Source organism: Trachurus japonicus, chromosome 16 (assembly GCF_045865225.1).
Source record: "Trachurus japonicus isolate A0001 chromosome 16, Traja_1.0".
In the NCBI taxonomy this organism is placed as follows: Eukaryota; Metazoa; Chordata; class Actinopteri; order Carangiformes; family Carangidae; genus Trachurus; species Trachurus japonicus.
The window spans coordinates 33,894,366-33,906,754 of record NC_140922.1 but is presented as its reverse complement, the minus strand read 5'-3'; the positions used below and the strand labels follow the sequence as shown (position 1 = coordinate 33,906,754).

Sequence of the window (12,389 nt, the reverse complement as noted above, 5' to 3'; positions counted from 1 at the left end):
GCATTCTCAGAGTGAAATGTTTGAATATATAGCTAATGTTGTTGACAATAAACTTTGTGTGATTTATATTTTTGCAGTTTGTATGTCACTTTTTTTTTTAATGAATATCTCTTGTCTACGGGCACTAGTTATTGCATATTGTCACATTTCTCTGTCCTTGGGTGTCTTCCTCTTTAAGAATCAGTGTCAGTGCTGATATCGAACATCCAGTCCTTCTCTAATAAGAATAATAATAAGGATTAAAGCTTGCAACCGCGGGGGCCTGAGGCATGAGGGGGCTGTGGCGTGAAGCGAGAGGGGAGAAAAAACCTTGCAGGAGTGAATGAAATGCATTTTTTCATTCATCCACCAGGGGGCGCTACGAACGAAACCAGACGTGGGCAGGTGCCTTCAGTGGCGGACCGTCATCACACGTGAAATTTGGAGCAAATCGGACAATGTTAATATAAAATAGGCATTTCCTGTTTCCACAAGGGGGCGACATGAGCAAAGCCCCTATCGGATGTAAGAGTAGAGTAGAGAAGTAGAGAATACTTTACTCATCCCTAGGAGGAAAATTCAAATTAGTCCAGTAGCTCACACGACAATGAAACAAAAAATAAAGAAAGATGGAGCAGGGCTGCCGGATGGAGCAGGGCCACCGGATGGAGCAGGACCACCAGATGCAGCAGGGCCACCGGATAGAAGCAGGAACCGCCAGGTGGAGCAGGGCCACCGGATGCAGCAGGACCGCCGGATGGAGCAGGACCTCTAGATGGAGCAGGACAACCGGGTGGAGCAGGACCTCTAGATGGAGCAGGACCACCGGATGGAGCAGGAACCGCCAGGTGGAGCAGGACCGCCGGATGGAGCAGGAACCGCCAGGTGGAGAATGGCCACGGGATGCAGCAGGACCACCGGATGGAGCAGGAACCGCCAGGTGGAGCAGGACCGCCGGATGGAGCAGGAACCGCCAGGTGGAGCAGGACCGCCGGATGGAGCAGGACCGCCGGATGGAGCAGGAACCGCCAGGTGGAGCAGGAGCGCCGGATGGAGCAGTGCCGCCGGATGGAGCAGGACCGCCAGGTGGAGAATGGCCACGGGATGCAGCAGGACCGCCGGATGGAGCAGGACCTCTAGATGGAGCAGGACAACCGGGTGGAGCAGGACCTCTAGATGGAGCAGGACTACCGGATGGAGCAGAAACCGCCAGGTGGAGCAGGACCGCCGGATGGAGCAGGAACCGCCAGTTGGAGCAGGACCGTCGGATGGAGCAGGACCGCCGCATGGAGCAGGACCGCCAGGTGGAGCAGGACCGACGGATGTAGCAGGAACCGCCAGGTGGAGCAGGACCGCCGGATGGAGCAGGATCGCCGGAAGGAGCAGGACCGCCGGGTGGAGCAGGACCGCCAGGTGGAGCAGGGCCGCTGGATGGAGCAGGACGTCTGGATGGAGCAGGACCTCTGGATGGAGCAGGACCGCCGGATGAAGCGGGACCTCTGGATGGAGCAGGACCTCTGGATGGAGCAGGACCTCTGGATGGAGCAGGACCGCCGGGTGGAGCAGGACCAATGGTGAAGGGGCCAAATCATTTTGCTTATCTGCCCCACTACTACATTCCTGCATCTTGCAGCAAGGAGAGAGGAGCCGTCCACCACCGCTGCTTTCCTGGTCAGTCAAGGTGCCATGAAGTGGGCGATCCAGGCCGTCCAGAATTGCCTCCTCCTTCTTCAGTGCTCTAGTGCCTCAGGATGTTTAGTCTGTATCCTAGCAACAACTTCATTCAGAACTTCAGATGAAACTTAAGCAGTTGCCATTGGGTGGGATGTACACAAGTGTTGTTATGATTCGAAAAAATAAAAGAAATGTCTACTTTTGAGTCTTCACCAATATCTCCAGCTCTTCATCACTCTTGTTGGGCAGAGAGTTGATATTTCCAATGATGACGGACCTCAGAAAGGACCGATAGGACATCTCCACCTCCCAGCCTTTAACCCTTGCACCACCAGCAGCACGACAACCACCACAAAAGCACCTCTTTATCTCATCTGGGACAGGATGGTGTCCTCCAGATCTGTCCATTTTCAATGAAAGAAGCTCATCTCTGAAGAATCTCTTCTCCCCACAGAAGCATCCATCAGTAGATAACAAAAAACGCAAAAAAAAAAAAATACAGCAAAATGTTGTTGTCTTGTTGTCATTTCTTGTTGTGTTGATGTTTGAGTTTGTTGAGGTGGAGCTGGAGCCGTGGGGGAGATCACTGCTCATGATGATGTTTCTTTACCTAAACTCACATTTCTCCACATAAAAATAGAAACTTCTCTGAACTCTAAATGTTTGCTGGATATTTGTGTTGATGTGTCTGTGTTGTTGTTGTTGTTTGGGCCTCATTGGAGCAATTTCCAGACCTTCCTGTATCACTGAGCTTTGTTGTGGAAACTGGAACTGTGGAAACTAAGAAATCTACAATCACATTTACATTGATGTGTCTGATCAAAATGTTGTTGTTGTTAAAATCCACTCACTAATAAGGTTTATGAGCTTTAATCAAAGTGTAAACATGATTATAATCATATCCATGTTACTAATTAACCTAACTAGTTGCTCCTCCAGCTTCTTATTATTCGTATCATTTACTTTTCCAGCCTTTTGTTGCTCTTGTCCCAGCTTTACAGAAACAATCAGTGTATGTTGTACTCCAGGTATCAATAGATGAGATCATTACACTACAGAGAATGATGTATGACAGCTAACAGACCAATGTTTGCATTCTCAGACTGAAATGTTTGAATAAATAGTTAATGTTGTTGACTTAATGTTGTTGCCTCTACATGCTGGAGTTTGGCTTTACCATTTTGGAGACACAGCAGAGTTGTGTAAACTCAAATAGACAAAGATCATTGAAGGAGCAGTTGGTTAAAGGGATAGTTCATCTGGATCACAGAGCAGGTATTCTGTCCTTCTACAGCGTCTCTGAAACCATGACTCTCCTCCACAGAGTCCAGACCACATTCACTCAGCCTCTACATGCTGGAGTTCGGCTTTACTATGCTCATGGAGACACAGCAGAGTTGTGTGAACTCAAATAGACAAAGATCATTGAAGGAGCAGTTGGTTAAAATCTGTATTTTAGTTCATCACTTTCTTTAGTCTCCATGTTTGTTGCTAAAAGCTCATTGCTGTTGTGTCTCTGCACTGCACAGAGATCAGCTGTCAATCATTAAACATTGTGGGCGGGACTTTGACCTCTTGTTGTCATTTCTTGTTGTGTTGATGTTTGAGTTTGTTGAGGTGGAGCTGGAGCCGTGGAGGAGATCACTGCTCATGATGATGTTTCTTTACCTAAACTCACATTTCTCCACATGGAAATAGAAACTTCTCTGAGCTCTAAATGTTTGCTGGATATTTGTGTTGATGTGTTTGTGTTGTTGTTGTTGTTTGACCTTCCTGTATCACTGAGCTTTGTTCTCACTGTGGAAACTAAGAAATCTACAATCACATTTACATTGATGTGTTTGTCAGATCAAATGTTGTAGTTGTTAAAATCCACTCACTAATAAGGTCTATGAGCTTTAATCAAAGTGTAAACATCATGATTATAATCATATCCATGTTACTAATGAACCTAACTAGTTGCTCCTCCAGCTGTTTATTATTCCTATCATTTACTTTTCCAGCCTTTTGTTGCTCTTGTCCCAACTTTACAGAAACAATCAGTGTATGTTGAACTCCAGGTATCAATAGATGAGATCATTACACTACAGAGAATGATGTGTGACAGCTAACAGACCAATGTTTGCATTCTCTGAGTGAAATGTTTGAATATATAGTTAATGTTGTTGACAATAAACTTTGTGTGATTTATATTTTTGCACTTTGTATGTATATAGTGTGTGGGAACTGAAAATAAATATGTTGAGCATCATCTTCCATGTCTGGAATGGATGTTTTCTTGAGTATATAAGGTAACAATAATATAACCAGAGATGGACAGAGTACTCCACCCCAGTACTTGAGTAAGAGTACAAATACTACTGGTCAAAATTTACTCCGTTACAAGTAAAAGTAGCTCAGTCGACATGTTAGTCAAGTAAGAGTAAAAAAGTACTTGCTTCTAAAGGTACTTAAGTATCCAAAAGTACATGCTTTTAAATTTACTTTAAGTAAAAGTAAGAGTAAGAGTAAATTTCTTATTTTTCACATCAATGAATCACTACATTTTTTTCTAAATTAATTTAAGGAGCTTTTAACTCTTGTTTCTGAGAATGAACTCTTTGAAAGCAGCTGCACTGATGTGCTGCTTTTAGGGGTTAGGGTTTCCTTCTCTGACAAACACAGCTTGTGTCCAATAGGATTTTAGAAAAAAAAAAAGAGCAGACCTGAAAGTAACGATTACTTTTCAGCCTTCCTAGAAATTAACTCGAGTAAAATTTAAAATATTAATTCATTCAGAAATTTTATTTAATAGGATAAACCCCTTGACATGAATCCTCTCGTTTTCAAGGGGGTCCTAATATACATTACAAACCAAAAAGAGACAAGACACAATCAACAATCTACAAACATACAACAAAGACAACAGACATCAACACAAACATAAAAGAAATGAGTACAAAAAATGGACACAACCTCTCGATGGCCGCAAATGGCCATAGCAATAGCCTAAATAAACTAAGAGAGATGTAAAATAATAACATAATATTCAAATTGAAATTACAGTGTGTTACAAAAAAATATATTGATGTAAATCACCTGAAACATGTGCAATTTAACTCAAAATAAGAAGACAGAGAATATTTAAACCTATGAAAAGAGGTCAATGAGCGTAAATTTAAAGGAAGATTATTCCAGTCTGAAGGCGCTTTGAAATATTTGTCTTGGAAATGTATTCAAGTAAGAGTAATAAGTACCAAAGAAATCTAATACTCAAGTAAAGTACAAATCCTCTGGATATGTACTTAAGTACAGTACTCAAGTAAATTTACTCTGTTACTGTCCACCACTGAATATAACCAGACTTCATTGTAAATAGGAGAAGTTGAGATTTACAGCTGCTGCTCCTCGCACTGGAATGAGGAAATATCTGATTATCTGCTGTCAAACACACTGAGCTGCTGCTCCCTGATCATGTGTTTCCTTGTTCCCTCCCCTTCAGATCTACAGTTTGAAGATGGGTGGAACCAACATGTGGTGAAGAGGAGGAGCCGACAGGCCCCGTTCACCGCACAGACACATGTTGTTGAGATCAGAGCTCAGACTAGTTTCACTTCTGAGCAACAGAAACTCAGACAGTCGTCGTCGTCTGTGAGAGGTGAAATGGCGCAGAAAGGAGTTCATCTGGACCAGGAGACCTTCTCTTGTTCCATCTGTCTGGATCTACTGAAGGATCCAGTGACTATTCCCTGTGGACACAGCTACTGCTTCAGCTGTATTAAAACCCACTGGGATGCAGAGGAGGGGAGGAAAATCTACAGCTGTCCTCAGTGTAGGCAGACCTTCACACCGAGGCCTCCTCTGGTGAAAAACACCATGTTAGCAGCTGTAGTGGAGCAGCTGAAGAAGACTGGACTCCAAGCTGCTGCTGCTGATCACTGCTATGCTGGACCTGAAGATGTGGCCTGTGATTTCTGCACTGGGAGGAAACTCAAAGCTGTCAAGTCCTGTCTGGTATGTCTGGTCTCTTATTGTGAGAAACACCTGCAGCCTCATTATGAATCTCCTTCATTTAAGAATCACAAGCTGGTGGAGCCCTCCAAGAAGCTCCAGGAGAACATCTGCTCTCGTCATAATGAGGTGATGAAGATGTTCTGCCGCACCGATCAGCAGTGTATCTGTTATCTCTGCCCTGTGGATGAACATAAAGGCCACGACACAGTCTCAGCTGCAGCAGAAAGGACTGAGAGGCAGAGAGAGCTGGAGCTGAGTCGACAAAACATCCAGCAGAGAATCCAGCTCAGAGAGAAAGACGTGAAGGTGCTTCAACTGGAGGTGGAGGCCATCAATGGCTCTGCTGATAAAGCAGTGGAGGACAGTGAGAAGATCTTCACTCAGCTGATCCGTCTGATGGAGAAAAGAAGCTCTGAGCTGAAGCAGCAGATCAGATCCCAGCAGGAAACTCAAGTGAGTGGAGTCAAAGAGCTTGAGAAGAAGCTGGAGCAGGAGATCACTGAGCTGAAGAGGAAAGACGCTGAGCTGAAGCTGCTGTCACACACAGAGGATCACACCCAGTTTCTACACAACTACCCCTCACTGTCAGCACTCAGTCCATCTACACACTCATCCAGCATCAACATCCGTCCTCTCAGACACTTTGAGGACGTGACAGCAGCTGTGTCAGAGCTCAGAGACAAACTACAGGACCTTCTGAGAGACACGTGGACAAACGTCTCACTGACAGAGACTCAAGTGGATGTTTTACTGTCACCACCACCAGAGCCCAGGACCAGAGCTGACTTCTTAAGATATTCACAGGAAATCACACTGGATCCAAACACAGCACACACAGAACTGTTATTATCTGAAGGAAACAGGAAAGTAACATGTATGGGTCAACCCCAGTCTTATTCTAGTCACCCAGACAGATTCACTACATATGCTCAGGTCCTGAGTAGAGAGAGTCTGACTGGACGTTGTTACTGGGAGGTGGAGTGGAGAGTAGGGGTTTCTGTGGCAGTTGCATACAAGAATATCAGCAGAGCAGGGGATGAAAGTGTGTTTGGACGTAATAACAAATCTTGGGCGTTAGTTTGTTCCAACAACAGTTTCACATTTCTGTTCAACGACATCCAGACTCCAGTCTCAGGTCCTCGGTCCTCCAGAGTAGGAGTGTATCTGGATCACAGAGCAGGTATTCTGTCCTTCTACAGCGTCTCTGAAACCATGACTCTCCTCCACAGAGTCCAGACCACATTCACTCAGCCTCTACATGCTGGATTTGGTCTTGGTTATGAATCCACAGCAGAGTTGTGTAAACTCAAATAGACCAAGATCATTGAAGGAGCAGTTGGTTAAAGGGATAGTTCACCCAAAATTCAAACTTCACTCATTATCTACTCACCCTCATGTCGACTAAGAGCTGTGAGAATTTTCAGAGTCCTCCGTTCCTTGTCAGAGTTACAGCGGGGCTCTGTGCAACAGTATTTGTCCATATAATGGTTGTCAATGGATACCAACTTTTTTCGTCCAAAAATACACACCAAAAAACATCCAAATACCTTCATAGTGCTCGTCTGTAATGTCCCTCTTGTATTGAAGCACCGACATGAGAAGTTGTTCCGCCGGTCAGTGCAAATCACGCAAGATTTGCACTGACACAGGAAGAGCAGTGAACTGAGACACTGGGAGCTTCCGCTACAAACAAGCTTAAAATATAGACTTATTTAATTTTTTTCGGAACAATTTCTCATGTCGGGGCTTCAATACAAGACGGACATTACAGACGAGCACTATGGAGGTATTTGGTTGTTTTTTGGTGTGTCTTTTTGGACGACGGAAGTTGGTATCCATTGACAACCATTATATGGACAAATACTGCTGCGCAGAGCCCCGCTGTAACTCAGAGAAGGCTTGGAGGACTCTGAAAATACTCCCAGCTCTTAGTCGACATGAGGGGGAGTAGATAGTGAGTGAAATTTGAATTTTGCGTGAACTATCCCTTTAAAATCTGTATTTTAGTTCTTCACTTTCTTTAGTCTCCATGTTTGTTGCTAAAAGCTCATTGCTGTTGTGTCTCTGCACTGCACAGAGATCAGCTGTCAATCATTAAACATTGTGGGCGGGACTTTGACCTCTTGTTGTCATTTCTCTTGTTGTGTTGATGTTTGAGTTTGTTGAGGTGGAGCTGGAGCCGTGGAGGAGATCACTGCTCATGATGATGTTTCTTTACCTAAACTCACATTTCTCCACATGGAAATAGAAACTTCTCTGAGCTCTAAATGTTTGCTGGATATTTGTGTTGATGTGTTTGTGTTGTTGTTGTTGTTTGACCTTCCTGTATCACTGAGCTTTGTTCTCACTGTGGAAACTAAGAAATCTACAATCACATTTACATTGATGTGTTTGTCAGATCAAATGTTGTAGTTGTTAAAATCCAGTCACTAATAAGGTCTATGAGCTTTAATCAAAGTGTAAACATCATGATTAGAATCATATCCATGTTACTAATGAACCTAACTAGTTGCTCCTCCAGCTGTTTATTATTCCTATCATTTACTTTTCCAGCCTTTTGTTGCTCTTGTCCCAACTTTACAGAAACAATCAGTGTATGTTGAACTCCAGGTATCAATAGATGAGATCATTACACTACAGAGAATGATGTGTGACAGCTAACAGACCAATGTTTGCATTCTCTGAGTGAAATGTTTGAATATATAGTTAATGTTGTTGACAATAAACTTTGTGTCATTTATATTTTTGCACTTTGTATGTATATAGTGTGTGGGAACTGAAAATAAATATGTTGAGCAGCATCTTCCATGTCTGGAATGGATGTTTTCTTGAGTCTATAAGGTAACAATAATATAACCAGAGATGGACAGAGTACTCCACCCCAGTACTTGAGTAAGAGTACAAATACTACTGGTCAAAATTTACTCTGTTACAAGTAAAAGTAGCTCAGTCGACATGTTACTCGAGTAAGAGTAAAAAAGTACATGCTTTTAAATTTACTTTAAGTAAAAGTAAGAGTAAGAGTAAATGTCTTATTTTTCACATCAATGAATTACTGTAATTTTTTCCTAAATTAATTTAAGGAGCTTTTAACTCTTGTTTCTGAGAATGAACTCTTTGAAAGCAGCTGCACTGATGTGCTGCTTTTAGGGGTTAGGGTTTCCTTCTTTGACAAACACAGCTTGTGTCCAATAGGATTTTAGAAAAAAAAAGAAAAGAAAGTGCAGACCTGAAAGTAACGAGTACTTTTCAGCCTTCCTAGAAATTAACTCGAGTAAAAGTAAAAATATTTGTCTTGGAAATGTATTCAAGTAAGAGTAATAAGTACCAAAGAAATCTACAAATCCTCTGGATATGTACTTAAGTACAGTGCTCAAGTAAATTTACTCCGTTACTGTCCACCACTGAATATAACCAGACTTCATTGTAAATAGGAGAAGTTGAGATTCACAGCTGCTGCTCCTCGCACTGGAATGAGGAAATATCTGATTATCTGCTGTCAAACACACTGAGCTGCTGCTCCCTGATCATGTGTTTCCTTGTTCCCTCCCCTTCAGATCTACAGTTTGAAGATGGGTGGAACCAACATGTGGTGAAGAGGAGGAGCCGACAGGCCCCGTTCACTGCACAGACACATGTTGTTGAGATCAGAGCTCAGACTAGTTTCACTTCTGAGCAACAGAAACTCAGACAGTCGTCGTCGTCTGTGAGAGGTGAAATGGCGCAGAAAGGAGTTCATCTGGACCAGGAGACCTTCTCTTGTTCCATCTGTCTGGATCTACTGAAGGATCCAGTGGCTATTCCCTGTGGACACAGCTACTGCTTCAGCTGTATTAAAACCCACTGGGATGCAGAGGATGTGAAGAAAATCTACAGCTGTCCTCAGTGTAGGCAGACCTTCACACCGAGGCCTCCTCTGGTGAAAAACACCATGTTAGCAGCTTTAGTGGAGCAGCTGAAGAAGACTGGACTCCAAGCTGCTGCTGCTGATCACTGCTATGCTGGACCTGAAGATGTGGCCTGTGATGTCTGCACTGGGAGGAAACTCAAAGCTGTCAAGTCCTGTCTGGTATGTCTGGTCTCTTATTGTGAGAAACACCTGCAGCCTCATTATGAATCTCCTTCATTTAAGAACCACAAGCTGGTGGAGCCCTCCAAGAAGCTCCAGGAGAACATCTGCTCTCGTCATCATGAGGTGATGAAGATTTTCTGCCGCACTGATCAGAAGTGTGTTTGTCTCGTCTGCCTTGTGGATGAACATAAAGGCCACGACACAGTCTCAGCTGCAGCAGAAAGGACTGAGAGGCAGAGAGAGCTGGAGCTGAGTCGACAAAACATCCAGCAGAGAATCCAGCTCAGAGAGAAAGACGTGAAGGTGCTTCAACAGGAGGTGGAGGCCATCAATGGCTCTGCTGATAAAGCAGTGGAGGACAGTGAGAAGATCTTCACTCAGCTGATCCGTCTGATGGAGAAAAGAAGCTCTGAGCTGAAGCAGCAGATCAGATCCCAGCAGGAAACTCAAGTGAGTGGAGTCAAAGAGCTTGAGAAGAAGCTGGAGCAGGAGATCACTGAGCTGAAGAGGAAAGACGCTGAGCTGAAGCTGCTGTCGCACACAGAGGATCACACCCAGTTTCTACACAACTACCCCTCACTGTCAGCACTCAGTCCATCTACACACTCATCCAGCATCAACATCCGTCCTCTCAGACACTTTGAGGACGTGACAGCAGCTGTGTCAGAGCTCAGAGACAAACTACAGGACCTTCTGAGAGACACGTGGACAAACGTCTCACTGACAGTGACTCAAGTGGATGTTTTACTGTCACCACCACCAGAGCCCAGGACCAGAGCTGACTTCTTAAGATATTCACAGGAGATCACACTGGATCCAAACACAGCACACAGAGAACTGTTATTATCTGAAGGAAACAGGAAAGTGACATACATGGATAAAGTTCAGTCTTATTCTAGTCACCCAGACAGATTCACTACATGGGCTCAGGTCCTGAGTAGAGAGAGTCTGACTGGACGTTGTTACTGGGAGGTGGAGTGGAGAGAGGGAGGAGTTTATGTAGCAGTCGCATACAAGAATATCAGCAGAGCAGGGAGTGAAAGTTTGTTTGGAGGTAACGACAAATCTTGGTCATTAGATTGTGACATCCACAGTTTCACATTTAGTTTCAACAACATCGAGACTCCAGTCTCAGGTCCTCGGTCCTCCAGACTAGGAGTGTATCTGGATCACAGAGCAGGTATTCTGTCCTTCTACAGCGTCTCTGAAACCATGACTCTCCTCCACAGAGTCCAGACCACATTCACTCAGCCTCTACATGCTGGACTTTGGCTTTACCAGTTTGGAGACACAGCAGAGTTGTGTAAACTCAAATAGACAAAGATCATTGAAGGAGCAGTTGGTTAAAATCTGTATTTTAGTTCATCACTTTCTTTAGTCTCCATGTTTGTTGCTAAAAGCTCATTGCTGTTGTGTCTCTGCACTGCACAGAGATCAGCTGTCAATCATTAAACATTGTGGGCGGGACTTTGACCTCTTGTTGTCATTTCTCTTGTTGTGTTGCTGTTTGAGTTTGTTGAGGTGGAGCTGGAGCCGTGGAGGAGATCACTGCTCATGATGATGTTTCTTTACCTAAACTCACATTTCTCCACATGGAAATAGAAACTTCTCTGAGCTCTAAATGTTTGTTGGATATTTGTGTTGATGTGTTTGCTGTTGTTGTTGTTTGACCTTCCTGTATCACTGAGCTTTGTTCTCACTGTGGAAACTAAGCAATCTACAATCACATTTACATTGATGTGTTTGTCTGATCAAATGTTGTTGTTGTTAAAATCCACTCACTAATAAGGTCTATGAGCTTTAATCAAAGTGTAAACATCATGATTATAACCATGTTACTAATGAACCTAACTAGTTGCTCCTCCAGCTGTTTATTATTCCTATCATTTTCTTTTCCAGCCTTTTGTTGCTCTTGTCCCAACTTTACAGAAACAATCAGTGTATGTTGAACTCCAGGTATCAATAGATGAGATCATTACACTGCAGAGAATGATGTATGACAGCTAACAGACCAATGTTTGCATTCTCTGAGTGAAATGTTTGAATATATAGTTAATGTTGTTGACAATAAACTTTGTGTGATTTATATTTTTGCACTTTGTATGTATATAGTGTGTGGGAACTGAAAATAAATATGTTGAGCAGCATCTTCCATGTCTGGAATGGATGTTTTCTTGAGTCTATAAGGTAACAATAATATAACCAGAGATGGACAGAGTACTCCACCCCAGTACTTGAGTAAGAGTACAAATACTACTGGTCAGAATTTACTCCGTTACAATTAAAAGTAGCTCAGTCGACATGTTACTCGAGCAAGAGTAAAAAAAAGTACTTGCTTCTAAAGGTACTTAAGTATCCAAAAGTACATGCCTTTAAATTTACTTTAAGTAAAAGTAAGAGTAAGAGTAAATTTCTTATTTTTCACATCAATGAATTACTATAATTTTTTCTAAATGTGGATATATGGAGCAGGACCGCCATATGGAGCAGGACCGCCGGATGGAGCAGGACCGCCAGATGGAGCAGGACCTCTGGATGGAGTAGGGCCGCCTGATGGAGCAGGACCTCTGGATGGAGCAGGACCACCGGATGGAGCAGGGCCACGGGATGGAGCAGGACCACCGGGTGGAGCAGAGCCACTGGATGGAGCAGGACCACCGGGTGGAGCAGG

General features: G+C 43.6%; 1 protein-coding gene across 1 annotated transcript; it reads left to right on the top strand.

Moving 5' to 3' along the window:
- The first annotated feature begins 5,295 nt into the window (after positions 1-5,295).
- Positions 5,296-11,186, top strand: LOC146972723 (uncharacterized). The gene is made up of 2 exons (XM_085802150.1): positions 5,296-6,957; positions 9,353-11,186. Exons 1-2 carry the CDS (start codon positions 5,296-5,298, stop codon positions 11,033-11,035), a joined length of 3,345 nt encoding a protein of 1,114 aa, XP_085658276.1. The 3' UTR covers positions 11,036-11,186.
- Positions 11,187-12,389: the final 1,203 nt, after the last annotated feature.

Coding starts and splice junctions, on each gene's coding strand:
- LOC146972723 (XM_085802150.1), top strand. CDS start 5,296: ATGGCGCAGAAAGGAGTTCATCTGGACCAGGAGACCTTCTCTTGTTCC. Junction 6,958..9,352: donor CAGAGTTGTGTAAACTCAAA/TAGACCAAGATC, acceptor TCGTCGTCGTCT/GTGAGAGGTGAAATGGCGCA.